The sequence below is a fragment of the Typha angustifolia genome, chromosome 7, assembly GCF_048772165.1.
Source record: "Typha angustifolia cultivar Huaian chromosome 7, ASM4877216v1, whole genome shotgun sequence".
NCBI lineage: Eukaryota > Viridiplantae > Streptophyta > Magnoliopsida > Poales > Typhaceae > Typha > Typha angustifolia.
Genome location: NC_133245.1, coordinates 3,158,844 through 3,176,874, shown reverse-complemented (window position 1 = coordinate 3,176,874; position 18,031 = coordinate 3,158,844). Strand labels below are relative to the sequence as shown.

At 36.5% G+C, this 18,031-nt stretch overlaps 3 protein-coding genes across 5 annotated transcripts; 1 reads left to right on the top strand and 2 right to left on the bottom strand.

The window, feature by feature from the left end:
- Positions 1–845: 845 nt before the first annotated feature.
- Positions 846–4,139, bottom strand: LOC140763485 (histone-lysine N-methyltransferase SUVR3). Of its 3 annotated transcripts, none has more exons than XR_012104832.1 (3): positions 3,028–4,139; positions 1,559–2,078; positions 846–1,141 (listed from the first exon to the last, which is right to left on the bottom strand). XR_012104832.1 is itself a non-coding variant. In XM_073101692.1 (3 exons), the coding sequence occupies exons 2-3, from the start codon at positions 3,677–3,679 to the stop codon at positions 1,690–1,692; spliced, it is 1,041 nt and encodes a 346-aa protein (XP_072957793.1). In that variant the 5' UTR covers positions 3,680–3,699; positions 4,067–4,139; the 3' UTR covers positions 1,174–1,689. The 3 variants fall into 3 exon arrangements, 1 of the variants encoding a protein (XP_072957793.1); XR_012104833.1 differs by having other exon boundaries at positions 847–1,131; XM_073101692.1 differs by lacking the exon at positions 846–1,141 and having other exon boundaries at positions 1,174–2,078; positions 3,028–3,699; positions 4,067–4,139.
- A 127-nt stretch (positions 4,140–4,266) lies between these two features.
- LOC140763486 (uncharacterized) lies at positions 4,267–8,330 on the bottom strand. Its single transcript, XM_073101693.1, has 4 exons — positions 7,693–8,330; positions 6,996–7,191; positions 5,554–5,685; positions 4,267–4,652 (listed from the first exon to the last, which is right to left on the bottom strand). The coding sequence occupies exons 1-4, from the start codon at positions 8,010–8,012 to the stop codon at positions 4,530–4,532; spliced, it is 771 nt and encodes a 256-aa protein (XP_072957794.1). The 5' UTR covers positions 8,013–8,330; the 3' UTR covers positions 4,267–4,529.
- A 2,096-nt stretch (positions 8,331–10,426) lies between these two features.
- Positions 10,427–17,942, top strand: LOC140763655 (probable zinc metalloprotease EGY1, chloroplastic). The gene is made up of 10 exons (XM_073101941.1): positions 10,427–10,948; positions 11,865–12,329; positions 12,442–12,582; positions 13,707–13,808; positions 14,526–14,737; positions 15,433–15,483; positions 15,561–15,630; positions 16,602–16,670; positions 17,459–17,509; positions 17,593–17,942. Exons 1-10 carry the CDS (start codon positions 10,628–10,630, stop codon positions 17,749–17,751), a joined length of 1,641 nt encoding a protein of 546 aa, XP_072958042.1. The 5' UTR covers positions 10,427–10,627; the 3' UTR covers positions 17,752–17,942.
- Positions 17,943–18,031: the final 89 nt, after the last annotated feature.

The following is an 18,031-nucleotide window of genomic DNA, read 5'->3' as shown; positions in this document are numbered from 1 at the left end:
AGTTAGTTAGATCGACTGTAAATATAAAATGATGTTAATATTTCTATCTCATTAATAATTATTAGGTTAAAATTAACTCAGTATTCTTAGTCACTAAAAACAAAATGTAGAACGAACGAAGAGTGCGAATGATAATAAAGTTAAGATGTATAGTTTTTGTATATATAAATTTCTCTACAACAGGGGTAAAACTTAGTGACTTACATATGGGAAAATGAAATAAATAATAGAATATTTGTATTTTGTTTCTTACCTTATGATAGTTTATTAGATGTTAACATCTTACAAAACTTTAATTATAGTAGAACGTAATTTTATTTTATTTTTGTGATTAAAGTAGTAGAACGTAATTTGACCATGGTTCTTTTATGTTTTTAGGCGTTGATGTGGTCCTCCTCCAACCTCTCATGAGTCACAGAGTCAATGCTTCATATTATATTAATTAATGACTTTATGGCTAATATATTTTGCGTTGATCATAGAGGTAAAAGGCACACCTGGATGGATATATTCATCTTTTTTTTGTTAATTAAATAGACGGATATATTCTTATCCTTGCCTTTTAATTTAATTAGGTCTTTGCGTTTGACCAAGAATCCAGTGATTTGACTAAACAAAATATGCAAGCTAGAATTCAAGTATTAACTTTATCGCCTAGCTTCCGAATTAGCGACAAAGTAAATTAATTTTATACATAATACGATGATCGGTTCAATATTTTAAAATCAGATAAAAATATTAAACCGATTAGCAATATTACCTAGAAAAAAAAATACTAATTAGTAAATTAGATCTTATTTGATAATAAATTTAAAAATTAATCTATTTCGGTCAAAAACTCTGTAGCTTTCGCTGCAAATTAGGCCCACCGGAGAACTAAATCAATTCCTGCGTGCTCCCGCAAGGCAACCGACCACTTTCTAGATCTTCTTTGGTGAGGTTTTTCTGGAGCGAGCAGAACAAAAGCATCTTACAAAAAGGAGCACTCACCGTCTCAGATCTACGGAGCTCTTTCCCAGAGATTTGAACAGATGGAGGTCCTCCCACTTTCCACTTTGTTCTCGGATAAAATTTGATGCATTCTCCGCTTGTATACCTCTGTTGTCTTTCTTTCCTTTTCTTCACTCTCCCCTGTTTCGTTCTATTTCAATAAATAAAAGTCCAATTCTCTCAGAAAAAAAAAGGAACGGAATATTCATAGATGACCACTAATTATGTTTAATAAATCTTTACATGTATGTATAAATACTAAACACATCTTTAGACTAATATCCTTGTGATTGAAACACTCAGGTTCTTCGCTGAGAAGCCGAGCTAGACTTCCCTCATTACAGTTTGATAGAATAACATTGCTTCACACCCTCCATCCAAAAAGAAACAGCAAATTTAACATTGTCAACTAATTGACAGTGGAGAATGGAAGGCTTTTAACATTCAAATTTAAAAAAGAATTTATGAAAACATGGAGAATGATTCAATGTATGTAAACATGGAATTTATGACCTTTAGTTTCTAAAGTGTTCTATGTAAGTATATAGTTTCAAAGAATCTAATATACCTGACAACTTTCTGTCCATAAAAGTCTTCATACTGATCTTGATAGATGCCCGACTCTATCTACCAGCAGTTGCAAAGGGATTAAAAGTTTCAAAGAGTCCAAGATGGTTACTGCTAAGTTCTAATATGAATTTAAGTCTCCTCTGAAGGCAGAATGCCAGAGCAAACAGATGTTCCACAAAAACAAGGCAGACCATCTGGCCTAAGTCTAACATCACCATAACTGAAGGTAAGCTCTTCACCTTCCTCTATACTAGCACTTGCAAAGAAACAAAGTCTTGGAAGCAATGATCCAGAGCACCTGACCAAGACAGAGAGTAGATTTCCGCCGTCACATGAATGGTTGATAAAGCGAGCAGCATTTCCTACTTTTGTTGCGTCAATATTCACTCTTAGGCATGCTTTGCCTGAAGGGAGATGCTCTCTCACAACCAGAAGTGCATGAGAGAATCTGCCACTAGCTGCTAGTTCGTCGTACAATTTCTGCCGCCTTCTAGCTTCTTTTGTTGTCAAGAATTCACCTGTATACAACAGTATTACTATTACCAATATATGGGACCAAGAGAGCGAACCTCAGGAAGCCCGCAAGATTAGAGATGACAAAAAAACCAGTCAGCCAGTCTAGGCAAAAAATTCAGTCAGCCAGTCTAGCCATCTAGGCAACTAGTCAATAATGACTTATTCCATAGAATAATATAGCTAGAGCCCAGCTTGTAAAATTTGTACAATTTATAGCTCATAGAAAAACAAACCCTAGGATTCAGTTATACAACAAAACAATCAGAAGCCGGGGTACCCACTCTGTTCCTTCTCATCTTTGCCATTAATAAACTTGAGATAGCAAGAATCGGTATACTGTTTTGGAAGGCCTTATCTTCCCTTAATCAATAAATTAAGAATATACATTATCTTGTATTTTGCATGAAAATGAAGAGAACCAGGAATTATCAAATGAATTAAAAGATACTGCTACTCTATCTCTCAATCCCGCTTAACCATGGCAATTTTCACTTGATAAGTTAAACTCCTTTACAAAATGGAGAAATAAAATCAAAAAGTCTCAACAAGCATCAACTTTTTGCTCATTGTAGGGAATATATGCTAGCAGAAGTTTAAAAATTTATTTAAACATGGCAAATAGTAGTGCAAAGCTCATCTAAGAAGAATTGGATAATTTTAGACATCAGATGCACCCTATTATCAGATACTTTAGAATACAGCTCCAAGAAGTCACCTCCTACGCTTAGAAAGATATGTATAAACATCAGCATAGATTTAACCTTCTGATTAATTTGTTAAGTTTACATCAAACTAGAAGCTAGAAGCTCATGTTGTCCAAATTACAAAAGTAATTAGTCATATAGTGGCAAATTAAATTATACCATTTGTCGTGAGCCATGACATTTTGTATTCCATTCCAACTATTTTAGAGAAAAGTGCTACAAATAAAAAGATCACAGCAGCTCTTACCGGCATATTCACAAACAAATTGCCCTCGCCCCACAAACTGCGCTGCGTGCAGCCCCCACCCCTTCTCCCGATTCTTGACAATCCTCAACTGAACCGAAACTCCTCTCTGCGTCACCCTATTCGCACACTCCAATCCACAAGCACAATTCTTCCCGCACTCTGTAATGATCTCCAACTCCTCGCCCAAACCCAAAAAAGCCTCCTCCTTTCTACTCCAACACGGGCACCCTTCAAAATCCACCTCCGATTTCCTGAAACAAACCTTGCAATCGCATCCAGATGCGTTTTCCACAATTGGGTTCGAGAGGTCAGTAGTAAGAGAAGATGGAATCGGGGTGGGTATTCCTCCTTCTACTCCTCCCCATGACTGGGAGAGAGGAGTTGAAGAGGAACAGATAAGGGAAAAGCGAGAGTAGAGGAAGTAGGAGTAGGGTTGGGAGTCGACGGTGTTACGGAAAGGGATGGAGTGGGTCTCGAGGCCGCGGGCAGCGTCGGAGGAGCGGCGAGAGGTGATTGTGGCGGCGACGCGGCGAAAGGCGTCGCAGGTGGAGGCGGCGGCGGCGAGGTCGGGTGGGGGGAGCCATGGGAAGACTAGCTCAGCCCAATGCTCGAGCTGGGAGGGGTGATTCGTCCTCTTAGATTCGGGAAGCATGAGAGTTCGCCGAGAAACCCCTGACAGCCAATAAGCTTATATTGTTATGGGAGCTTCAGAATCTAAATAATTTTAAAAAGAAATCTTAGTTTTCGCATATATATTCATTCAAAATTGTTTATATTTTTTTCTTATTAAATATCTTATATTTAAACTCCTGGTTGATAAGATCTGAAAGAAAATCCATGCAACAAATAAGATTTTGAGTGGTTTACTTAACAATCTAATTTAGATGAGTATATGCGTGAATAAGGAACTTTAGGAGTCCGCATGCTAAAAAGATAAAAGCGCGTGTTTACTGCAAATCTGCAATAGACTGAAATATAAGTAAACTAAAATACAAGGGGTGATACGCTGAAAAAAACACCCAATTTGTATGTGCATTACACTGTTTGAATCCATTCCTCCATGCTTTCAACAATTGGCAATGAGGAGTAATAACCTACTAATAGAAAAGTAGATTAGCAAACAAGAATAATCCTCTCGCCCTCATGAACCAATAAGATTGAGCTCCAGATGGTTAATAATAGCATAGAATACTTGCATTGTACCAATAATATATGAACGTTCTTGCGCAGTGAGCAGCATAGATGTAAAAGAACATTTTATATATCTGAACAAAATGATATGTCTGAAACACATGTTCCAGATGAATTATAAACAATTTTCAGAGCCCAAAAAGGGGAAAAAATTATCCAGAGAACAAATTGTTGGAGATAATGAAGCTTATCAGAAAATAATAGGATCAGACGCTGCTGCAGTAGCAGTTCAAATTGCCCTGCTGCTTAGCCAATTACGAATATCATTTGGTAGCAGTTTGCTGTCATCTTCTAAATTGGACTAACAAGACTCATCGGCTTTGTCCATAAGTACTTTCAAGAACTCGTATTGGAGGACCGTAGATTCTATGACAGCGGTCACTGAATGAACCAACTAGTCGGGAAACAACTTCCTTGAAGAACATGGAAGCCACCTGCCAGAGAAAGTCAGTTTCGAGTCAGAGCCAAAAATATAAGCTTCTTAGCAAATGCGATTACAATCAAAAGTATTGAGGACCAATGGCAAACATTTACTCCTAACAAAACCATTTGACCACTCAATATTTGCTCCTTCACTTGACTACGGGTTTTACTCAAGGATCAAAATCAAATGAAACAAGCAGTATACATGGAATAAATTTCTTCAAAGGTAACCTAATGAAAGAGGAAAAGAAAAGGAAGATAGCTAAACAGATCAAGAAAGACATTAGCTACTCATAGATTCTCTTGGAAGGACAAGCAGCTCTCGTCCTTCCTTAAGCCTTTCCCTGAAAATTAATTTTTTCTCCCCCACACCTTCTATCTAAAGTTCAGCTTCCTCAGTAAACCTTCACTTCTTGACAAAGATATAGAAACCAAGGTTGACATCAAACAAAATCCTACTAGGTCTCCCTAGCGTAGCATCATCAACTGCAAGCTTCTCCATGCAGGAGAACAAGCAAAATAGCAAATGAATTAATAAGCTTAATTTCATGGCATAATCATGTACAAGTGTGCAACAAAATATTGATAATAGTTAGGACTTAAAGATGCATCAAACAAGGAGTGGTGCTAACAAGGAAATCAATGCTAGCACTCAGAAAAATACTGAACCTGCGCTGGAGAATTTAGTGCTGTCATACAAAAAATATTAAAAGAGGAAAAGAACAAAGGAAAACCAAAACAGGTAAAACATGAATAGCCAATCATCACCACTGCAATCTCCTAAAGTAAATCTAACAATAATTGACAAATCTCACTCACCTTTCACTGAGGAAATAAAGATTTCCAAGCATACCAGTGTTCAAATGTGTGCCAAAAGAAGAGCACGGAAAAAAGAAAGGAAACCAATTGTACCTGGCGATATAGTGGTGACTGGAATTTGAAGTCCACAAAGAAATAAAGGTCACAAGTTCCAGGAACAGGACCAGGATTAAACTCCCAAATGTTAATCAAATGGTCAAAAAGGCCACTTTGTGATGCAGTTGTCTGTAAACCAATACAAAATCATGCCCATTGATTAGTTCCAGCATACGTAACAACAATCTCATGATAAAAGTTATACAAGCAATGAAGCAAGGGAGAAGAAAATCAATTATAAGTGTATAACCTAGTCATAAATAAAAGGGGAAAAGGAAGTGTCAGAAATCCTAGATGGTTGATATTCAGATGTAGACCAAGGAGAAAATTATCTTCAGCATGGGCATAATTATTCATGCAATGTATGTGATGTACATGGTGCATTCTTTAACATGAATACTCAAGTAATTCAACTTCTGGAGCATCATTCCAGATAAATAGACAATAACATTAAATTACCGCATACTTGCAGGACCATCTAGCAGTGAAGAAAATAAAGTTCTGAACAGTTACTTCTACAACTTCATAATGTAAAAGAACTTGCCTCACATGAGAGAAGGAATGCAACAAAAGAAAACAGCACAATGAACAACTACATGATGGTGTCATGCAAGAATGTGATATTTGATTAATTATACAAATGAGTTCACAGGAAGAAAAGCTGTCAATCCCGACCTTCATATACCAAAATTGCATGCTTGAATTGGCTAATCTCAACAGTTAGGGCACCACCAAATAGCACTATAAAGATAACTGAATATATACTCTGCTAATTAATGCATTTGGCAATTTAATTATGGCATTTCTACCATGTTTTTGAGAATATAGTGGGCATACTACTGCAGGTGAGGTGACCTCCACAGGTAGATGTATCATGGCAATGGCTCTCACTGCTGAAGTAAAACAACATTCGCTAGACTCACTGTCAACCAAAGCTCAATCCACTAAAAATTGTAAAATATAACCTCGGTATCATCAACTCATAGAAGTCCTCTAATAATCGAAACATGTGAAAATGGGCAAACGAACCAAGATTATGATGAAGTAGTTTAATCAGTTAACAATCATAAGAAAAGAACTTCTAGAGTAGAGTCAGTTAGATTTCTAAAAAAATTGAGTAAAATTTTGGGTTGAAAAAATAGATAATTCACTAATGCATAAGGGTTTGGCAGCGTCAATCAAACAAAAACTTTACCAAATACTTGGTAACTTGGTGTTAACATATGCCTAAAACCTGCACAGATATTGGTCACTGCTTCAGAACATGATTCCTAGAGTGACCAATTCCTCCTGAGCATCTTATTTTGTATCAAAGAAATACTTATAAAAAGTTCCTGCAGTTCAATCATTTTATTTTGGAACTGTGGAAGCTGAAAATTTTATTGGAGTTCACCAGCTTATTATTAAAGAAAATGTAAAGAACCGTCTATGAGAATCACCTTTATATACTTCGGTTTCTCCATCTCAACATGAGAGACATAACTTTCAACAAGGAACTTGAAACCAATCTCCAGCTCAGCATCAATCGATCCATCACTATTGCGCCTAATTACACTGGAGCGTTGGCACCACGGCACAAAATCCTCATATAGATCAACAGCTGCAACAACTGTAAAAAGTTGTTCTGGGGAGTACCTGGTTATTGCAGCACCCTTTAGCATTCTAGAGCACAATATGTAACTAAGAAATAGTCATCCCCAATTTTTACTGTTGTCAGAATAAAAGAGGTAAAAGTAATATATCACATTCAACAATGAAAAATATTAATAATAATAATAATAATAATTAAACATAAAGGTAATCAGTATCTCTGTAAATGTTCAATATTTCCTAGCACTGTAAGTTAATGCAAACTGTACAAAACTAAAATAGCTATGTTAAATCAGAAAACAAGTTTTGCTATCAATATGCTTGGAGCCTTAAACCGACAATCGTTACAAAGTCAAAGTTTCAAGTCAACAAGATAACAAAGCTCTATATACTCCTACAGATGAACATGGAAGAAGAATAATCACACACCGCTCCAACTTGCAATGAAGATTACAGAGGCATAAAGAAGTTAAAGCCATAAGAACTGAAACAAGAAGGTTACTGAAAAGCTAAATTCAAGAAGATATAGATGTACATCTAACATACCCCATCACACGCCTCTCCTCATAAGTCTTTGAAAGAACACTTCCCTCGTCTCCATCCCCACACCCAAGAAACCACCTCGCTTGAGTGTTCCTTGGTGAACTCCTAACCGGCGCCTCCTCCTTAGTGGCATCTTGGCGGACGCCCGGATTGCCAATGCGCGAGAGGGTACTCAAGCATCGGGTCTGAGAGATGAAGCCCCACCTCCGATTGCTCTCCCTCCACCTCCCCAAAGATCCGAACCCACTCCTGAGATCCAAAGAGCGATTTCTACCGAACAAAAACCTAACGAAGGCCTTGGATGACGACGGAATCAGCGTCATTGTGGTAAAAATCAAATCCCCGGCATAAAAAAACCGCAGCTCTTCGGCTCGATAGATTTCGAAACCCTAACTAGAATCCAAGAAGATTTTCAAATTTCTTCAGATTGCTGAGAATTTCTGAAGGAAAACAAGCGTTTCAAGGGGGTTTCGGATGAAGCTTCTGCGATCTTCTCGTAATATTTTGGGATCCAAGGAAAAAGAGGGAGGAGAAGCGAGGAAAATTAGAAGAGGGAGACGTGACGCCTCCAACCCTCGCGCGTTCGCGGCACCGCCGCACCGGTTCGGAGACTAGGATAGAAAATCCACGTGTACTTCTAGATGAACCGAAACCAGCGATTGAATAGAGAGTTCACCGTACGAGTCCGGTATATCTTTTTGGGATAATTACACATACACCCTAACTATTGCCCAATTTATATATTAGACTCCTCCTTTATTTATTTACTTTTTCTTAAAATATTAATCTAAAAGTAGTGCAAAAATACTTTTAGGTATCGACTAAGATACCCGAAATATTCCTATACAAAGATAAATTAGGCGATGAGGACTGAAACCACACCGAGAAAAAGGTGTGAGACTTCTCTAGGTTTACTAACCGATCTAAAATAATTGGAAACATAGTAATATGTAGAGCTCTTTTAACTATGTAAAATATCTAAAATACCTTTTTCATGAGATGTTTTCGTTATTAATTTTAGGACCTCTAGATATTATTTCACTTTTATTTTAAATGAAAAAATTTAGAACAAAAAAAAACAAATTGAGGATATGATGATTTCATTAAAAAAAACTATATTGTAAAAATAAATTTTGCTGGATAATTAGATACAACTTGAAGGTTGTAGACAGATAATTTTTCTATTTATTATTAAAATAAAATAGTTTTATTACGAACCGATTTGATCTAATTTGTAGCGGATTTAGTTTTGCACGGAATTTGAAATTCGTGGATAGAGGCACGGATTCCTAAGTAAGATATGGTGATGATAGAGCGACAGTGATAGGGTGGCACTAGTAAAGATGATGGCAGTGGTGGCTTGTGAATACGGATGCGATAGATAGTTAAAAACTATAATTAGCTTATAACTATGGTTGTGGGTAAAGATAAAAACTATACAGGATGTAAAAACGGTTAATATAGAGAGACGAAGACGAAGGAAGAGAAATAGGCCTGTCCTAGGGAACTAGGGATATTAGAAGAAGAAGATTAGAAGCTATACAAGATCGTGTCAACGGAAGAAGAAAAGGTGGCTTTGGTTGGTAAGGAATGAGCGAGATGTAGAGGCCAGTGGCTTAATTAAGAAAGATGCAAAGTAAAGGTAAAAGCCAATTAATCTTTTATTCCAAAGATACTTAAGATACATACCATACCATAAGACTCTATTTATAGAGATTAAATTAAAAAGTCCTAAATAAATATAACTTGTTATATAACTAAACAAGTCTTCTTTATTTTTTCGAATTAATCCTTTGTTTGCTGCAGATAAGTTCCTTTGGAGAAGTTATGAATATCAAAGTTGTTGATCAGCTTAGTAATCTTATTCAACTAATTTGATATTATTCAAATATTTATAGAATATTCTGCGAATATTTTCTCGAAACTAGGTAGAGTTAAATTTAATTAATTAAATAAAATATTAATCTATTAACGCTCTAACTAAATTAATAATTAAATAAAATAATTAGACTCTGAGCCAATCTGATATACGATCTAATCGAATTGCATCGGGTTTAAACGTCACACGTCTACTTTAACTTTATGTAACTTTTATAGTTATTTTTATAACACACCGACCAACTCAATTATGTAAAGCCTCTAAAATATTTTTTTATTAGTTATTTACTAGATTTTTTATTAAATAATATCATGCGACCGTGGTATATCAATTTTAGGTTTTATAGGGACCATTTTATTTATTCTAGTGATAAAAAAGAAAAACAAATTAATGATAAAATTGTGAGCATAAACTAGATAATTTTGAATGAGCTAGAACTAAATCAGCTCAAACTCAATTGAAGCTCGAGCTTGAGATGAGTCTAAATAGTATGGGCCGAAGCATTGATGGTTGGCTCGGCTACGCTCGAGATGACTTATTTATAAAAAAATTTAATTTTTTAGTAGTCTTTAAAGAGAAAGAATATGTGTTAGAAAAAAAAAATCTGACTCAAACAGTCAAAAAAGAAAAAATAAAAACAAGACAAAAGCAGTAATTAAATAATTTAGAGATTACAGAATGTAGTATTGTGTGTAACTTGAATCTAGTAGTAGTTAACGGTATGTCCTTAATTCGTCATTCATCTGTACAACCGCCCATGCACCGATGGATCAATCAATAAATGAATCCAACGGATGGCATTCTCCAAAACACCGATAAGAGAGGCAATTAGACAGACATCAAAACCTGCCGTTACGTTCGACCCTATCTTCTCCCCGCTCTTGGAACAGCCAAAAACCAACGTGCCGTGGCTTAAAACCGGATACGATTCTCTCTGCTGCGAGCTCCTCCTTCCTCAGCTTCCGTTCCTCTCCACCTCCCTCCCCTTGAACCCTAACAAAATCAAACCAGGAGTTACTTCTTTTACCTCAACCTCTCAAATCCTAACCCGATTGATCGATGGGAACCCTCCCCAGCTCCTCTTTCCTCAATCTAAACTTCCGATTCCGTCCGCTCCCCGCGGGGGGAAGCTTTCGAGAGAGGAATTCAGCTATTCTGCAGAGGAATTCGAGGAATCTCTGCTTCCTTTGCAAGGAAAGGCCAGAGATTTCGATGTTTAGGAGGCGTTTCGATGGGTTAAGGTGCTTCTCGATCAATGGGAATGAAGGTGGAGAAGAGAGGAGGACCGGTACGTCCAGTAATGCTGCCGAAGAAGTGGAGAAGAGGGTGGGCGGTGATGATGCGAGGTCGGAGCAGACCCCTGCGTCAGTTTCGTCAAGGGTATTTAGTCTCACACTTTTGGCATTGCTCTTTGATACATTATAATCTAGCTTTGTAACACTTTTGATGCTGATCATTAGAATATCTGATTGGATTTTCTAGTGCTATAATTCTGAGTCTTGGGAATATCATATTCTGGTACTTTCTGCAGAGTTCATAACATGCCCAATCTGTATATTAACTCAGTTGCAGTTGTAGATAACTGTAAAGTCGTGACCTTTAGATAAATATGTGCACTTATGAATTACCTTCATCTCCCTTGGAAACAGGTTGGCTGATGAAATTCACAGTGTTGAAGAGTCGTGGATGTAAAGGGACATTATGATATCACATGCATTGGTCCATTACAAGTTTTAGGAAATAACTTCCTTGGCTTTTGGGTGTAGGTTTGAGGATTATTAGCCTAACTGGTTATTTTCCCTGCTTTATGAGTATATAGTTATTATGTTAAATGATGCCTTTTACAACAATCTTGGGGTTAGCCTTTCTCAATGGAGTAATATGGTAAACAGCAACTGATGGGAGAAGGAGAAGATCTTTTGTGACAAGTTGACAACTGTCAACTTGAAAATTGAAAATAAACTGAACTGGCGCTGTGTTCCTTAACAAAGCCACTTTATGCATAAGTAGTAGGTTGGTTGACAAGTAAGGTGATCTACTATATCTATATATGCTGTACTTTAAGCTTGCAAATACAGAATAATTCACCTCTTTGTAGCGCTAAGACAAAACAATGTTGCTGTATCTCCAGATTCTCTCTACGCTTATTATAAATTTTGCTTTATGCCAATTTTTTTAATAGAAATGGGATCTGCCTTTGAAACATAGAGGAGAAGATAGATCTATGTGCTTATTCCATGGTGTTAGAATAAATGATCCCCTAATTATTTGTTCTTTCCTTTGTCATCTTGTCCAGGCACCAGGAATATCCTCTGAGGGACCACTATATAGTAGCTTTCAAGTTGATTCAATTAAGCTGATGGAGCTCCTTGGACCTGAGAAGGTAGATCCATCTGATGTCAAGCTTATCAAAGAAAAGCTTTTTGGATACTCAACTTTTTGGGTGACCAGAGAAGAGCCATTTGGTGATCTTGGTGAAGGCATTCTCTTTCTTGGCAACCTGCGTGGAAAGAGGGAAGATGTTTTCTCTAAACTTCAGAGGCAACTCCGTGAAGTTACAGGTGACAAATATAATCTGTTCATGGTTGAGGAGCCCAATTCAGAAGGAACAGATCCACGTGGTGGCCCACGTGTTAGTTTTGGTTTGCTGCGGAAAGAGGTTTCTGAGCCAGGGCCAACTACTCTATGGCAATATGTTATTTCTATACTTCTTTTTGTCCTTACTATTGGCTCCTGTGTAGAGCTAGGGATTGCATCTCAGGTACGCTATGGTCATTTCTCTTTAATCAATTTATTTTGAATTTTTATCTTTTATATGAAATATTACAAATATTGCTCTTTCTAAAGTATGACTGGTTCTAACATTTTTACAGATAAAGAGTCTTCCACCTGAAGTAGTAAAGTACTTCACAGATCCAAATGCTACTGAACCACCTGATATGCAGCTTTTACTCCCATTCGTGGAATCTGCCTTACCACTGGCATATGGTGTCTTGGGTGTTCAGCTATTTCATGTACACAAATCTTGTTCCTTTCACATATATCATATCTACTTTTCCAGTTAAAGCTGCTGATTTTCTTGAATGCATGACTAACTTGGAAGCTTCAGTCTCTCTCTCTCTCCCCCCGATTATATGAGCATTTATCATGATATTATCTTGCAGTTAATCATCTGTTTTGATTTGGTATATGGAGAACAATGTATTCTGTTTTTCATTAACTTTAGTTATGGGGACTAGAAATATGCATGCCTCTACCTATTTAAATTAAGGATTACAACTGCTTGGTATTGCTAAGCTTACTCAGCCAATTTTATTGTTAATTAGTAGAGAAGTTGCTGACTGTGTCAACTGAAGAACTGCCTTGGGTTTTTGTTCAGAATCTAGTGTGCATGGCCTTTTTTTGTTAGAATTCCATTGAGCCCATACATTCTGGAAGTGGGGTGGACAATGATTTAGCCATCATCGCATCAGGGTCACTGAGTGCCATTTGCACTAGTGACAAACAGTAGCCCCAACAACACCGACTATCATAAACCATCATAATCTGCAATTCATACTTGTATTTATTCATGGTTGATAATCACAAGTTTCTTGAAGTTCACATTAGGATGTATTGGTGAAGATACACTTTATCTTATGCTGGTTTTCTAACAAAATGAAAGGAGCCACTAAAGAGTAGGATTTCTGCAATCATCTTAAGGCACCTATGCAGGCTCCCAGCTTCTCAAACATAAGGCTGTAAGCTTGAACACTTTGTTGATCCATGTGGAAGCAAACTTTTTCCTTCGTTAATTCCTACATCATAGATCATTCTTTTGCCTGATTCTATTTTATGTTGTGCTTATATACTTATTAACAACAGAAAGTCTGAAACAGGGAAAAAAAGTATAGGAAAAGGAGTATTTACAATTTTACATTTTCCATATTTTTGTTGCTATGCCGATATCTTTTAACTGATCTGAAGCCAGGTGTAGTTATCTTTGTAAATGAATTGAAAAAAACTGAGTTCCAAAGCTGTCCTATGACTGTCAAGCAGGTTCTCTGTTTGCATTACTATTTCTTGTTGATATGCATTTTAAATTTAGCTGTGTTGATAAAGTATATTCTTATAATTTCTTTAATATTTCTATGTACAGGAAGTTGGACATTTTTTGGCAGCCTTTCCAAGGAAAGTGAAATTGAGCATCCCTTACTTCATTCCAAACATTACCCTTGGCAGTTTTGGTGCAATCACTCAAGTAAGCACTTCTGAATGAGAAATTTAAACTTGATTGATCCGGAGATATATAGATCAAAGTAAAAGTTTAAATTGTAAATCTGATTGACTGCTGGAAACATCTGGTTCATGATCTAAAGTAGTATATTTCTGTAGTCTTTAAATGGTCTTTAGAAAGATTGCTGATAGGATATGGCCTTATGCAGTAAATTAATTGTTAGCATTCCATCGCTTGTTTTGGTGTATTCTCTAACAGACCTGGGCAATCTTTCTGTAGTGACATAGCTTAATATTTTGAAGATCTTTTTAAGTACAAGAAAGTGGAGCAATCTAGAATCATTCATAGCTAATAATAATCTGGAAGAAATATTGCAATACGTCTATCAAAAGCATGTATTCCATCTATTAGACTTCAGTTTATGGAACGTAAGGAAGGTATAATTTTGCTTCTTGGATGTACAAATGGTGTAGTTTAGTTCTTTTCTGGTATAACTTTTCAGCACTTATGCAGACTCTTCATCTTTCCTCTCATAGTATTTACTATTTAGTTTCTGTGAGGTGATACTCCAGAACGTCAAATAATAATCCTGCTTTTAGTTCACATGCTAAATATTTGCACTAGTTCTTTTCTTTGGTATTTGTCTATGTTAAAGTATTGCATCATAAGGCTGATAGATAATCTTTTATATTTTTTATGTTAGGTGGCATTTTGTCTCATTCTCGTTATTAACTCCTGTAGTTCAAATCCATCCTTCCTGATCGAAGGGCAATGGTTGACGTTTCAATGGCTGGTCCTTTGGCTGGTGCTGCACTGTCCTTTTCAATGTTCATTGTTGGGTTGTTGCTTTCATCGAATCCAACTGGCACAGGAGATTTAGTGCAAGTTCCCAGTATGCTTTTCCAAGGCTCACTGCTGCTTGGACTCATTAGCAGAGCTACACTTGGTTATACGTATGTTTCTTCCTTTAATATCTTGATGTGCAGAAACCAACAAACCTCTTCATAGAAATTTCATGGCAATTAGTTATTATGTCCAACAAATTTTTAAACTAAAAGCAAGCTTGATTATTCTGTCAGAAGTCAGAAGACTGAGAACTATCTCTTAACGTACAGTACATCTACTTAGGATGCTATGTTTTCCTAGCTAAGGTGTACATTCTTTTATACACTTCAAATCTGCTGTGTACTTGTTTCATGCTTTTCCTGATCTATCTTTTGAGTGAGAATATATCCATTATCATTATTGTTTGTTGTTGTTGTAGTAGTAGTATTTGTACAATTGTATTAATACTATAATACTATGATAGTGTGATGCTTGCCGTACCATCCAGATTATGTCATATTACTATGGTTGACAGCTACAGAAGCAATCTTGTAAAAATTCAAAAATTGTGTGCTTTGATAATTGGTCATAACATATAAAACTTATCTAGTCCAATGATATTTAAAGTATACGAATTACGGTTTATGGAGCAACGTTTCTTCCTGTGATTTAACTTTCACAACCTTTTCAACCATTTTTAAATTATAATATGTTCTTTGAAACCTTACAAACTAAAGGAATTCATTGTGGGAACATAAGAGGCTTGCTTTCTCTATCCGGCCACAACTATCATATCTGATGTCAAACTTATCTTAATTTGCAGAGCTATGCATGCTGCTACTGTCTCTATACATCCTCTTGTAATTGCAGGCTGGTGAAGTATCTCATCCTTTTCTTCTTTGCGGTTGTATATCACACATCTTGATGCTTATTGCTGGTGCAATATTGCAGGTGTGGCTTGACAACTACAGCTTTTAATATGCTTCCTGTTGGATGCCTTGATGGTGGAAGAGCTTTACAGGTACTACATATTATTGGAAAGTAATTGGAGATTTATCATAGAACCATGTTATAAATAAATCAAGAAACAGACAGAATATAATACTTTTCATGGAAATCTGAAGACTTTAATATTTATGAGTATGAATAATCAGCTAGCTCACCTTATATTTTCTTGAGATATCCTGTGCGTCTAATAACTTTGTATAGTTTCAAGTTACAGGCTATTTTGCTAGGGATAGTGACAGATAAGACCACAGGCTTCTAGTAACTGTATAGTTACATTGAAATTATGAAGTATCTGAGGCCAATTTGGCCTTTCAAAATTGAGAAACCTTGAATTGATCCTTTATCAACTTTAAATTTTGTCTAGTACTTTAGAATTAAACCTGAAGTATGGTAAAAGCTTATGAAGTTTGTCGTGCTTCTTGCAAGTTCATTTGACCTGGGGTCTAGCTTGCAGTAGATCATACTTTAAAGTTTGAAAAATTCATGCTTATGAATGAGGTGCACCAGAGATTATAAGCTCCAGAAGCAGTAAATGATCTTGGTCGTGTGGGAATTTCATTAATAAGATTCTTTCTTCTCACATGTATCAATATCTATCCTTTCAGGCATTTTCACTTCTTTTGTCTATTCAGTGCAAATTTTAGATGGGAAGACTCTTGACTCTTCTTGTGAGTGGAAGAATGTGAAATAATTTAAAACTTAGATGAGCAGTGAGAGACAACAAGTCTAATATCATCAGAAGAGGAAAGTCAATCTAAATTTAGTCCAATCACCAAGTGGAGAGCATCTCTAGTATTTTTTCATATAGTCATCCGAAAAGAAAAGAAGTTAATGTGTAAAAGAAATAAAGAGAAGTTTGTAAAAACTTCTATGGTCCTTATTATGTCAGTTGCTTCTTGTTGCGCACTATCCAGTTATCATCTTTCTACATTTTTTTCCAGAATAATTGCATTTCTTTTGACACTGCCGTTTAAACTGTAACAGGGTGCTTTTGGGAAGGATGCCTTGGTTGGGTTTGGCTTGACTACCTATTGCTTACTTGGGCTTGGAGTGGTATATCTGCTTAACTCGTTGCGATGCATTTGTAGCAACTAATATATGCATATCTTGGCCCGGTTTGATGTTTTTCATATATGCTTTTATTTCCAGCCATTTACTTCCTTTAGGAGCAGATTTAGGAGCAGATGGGTAGAAATGTAGAATGGCAACTGGCCGTATCTGTTCTTTTCTGAGTGGACCCAGAGATTAAGGTGCAAAAGTTATAAAAAAAATCTATATTTTGGTAAGGCCTACCAGGCCAGATTTCTGTCTCTTTCCCAACTTCCAGTGTTGAACATTACACCAGCCGGGTGGGCCAAGAGGCCATTGCTTGGGTGAAGTGAAGTTCAAATGGCTATTGTGAAAAAATTAACTGATCATGCCATATCATTTTCGAATTGGAAAAAAAAAACAGAGAAAATATTATTGTAAACAAGCTAGACTTTTAAATCTGAAGGAAAAAATTACACATAAGAAGATGGTCAGCTAAGTCACTCAACACTCAGTAAAGTCAATCATAAGGAAATTCTCCATACATGAGAATAATATGATGAGTGCTTAGGCTGCTTCTATCAGGCAGCTTCTTGGCAGCTAAGGTGGCCATCATCAGAACTAATTTATAGCACATTTTCTTAGTTTTTGAAGTCCGAACTTTATCCAAGTTTCCTGTTGTGGCTTCCTAGTATTAAAATTTAGATTTTTGGAGTATACATTTTTATGAAATTTGTATAGGTTTATCCCACTTGTTCCTGCAGTTTAACTTGAACAACAGAAAGTCTAAAGCTGTGTTTGTTTCCTTCTAGCTCGGCGGACCTTTGTCGCTTCCTTGGGGGTTGTACGTGCTAATATGCCAGGTAAGTTGGAGTCAAGTGTTTTCATGACAAAAACCAAGCTAACTTTTTTTCTCCTCTAAATCAAAACTTCCATTTGATCTCAGAGATCACCGGAGAAGCCATGCTTAAATGATGTTTCTGAGGTCGGTACATGGAGAAGAACGAGCCTAATATTTGCCGTATTTCTTGTTGTATTAACTTTGCTTCCGTTATGGGATGAGCTAGCGGAAGAGTTAGGTGTAGGGCTCGTGTCGACATTTTGAGGTAAATATATCAACAAATTAGGCCCATCTGTAAGTCCATTTTTGATTGAACTTCAACTCCAGATGAATAAACTGGTTATACACATTCTCACTGTATACAAAGTTTTGATCTATTTCTGGGAAGGCCTCTCTGCTGCTTCTTTTTTACATGTTAATGGAAAAGCGAATGGAACTCAGAGCTTGCCTTCAAAGAGTTGATGCCCTCACTTCCCTGTTTGGTTCGGGATTGTCTAGTAGGATTCCTCCCCTAAGAAATTTCAAGCGCTGTATTTGTTAAACC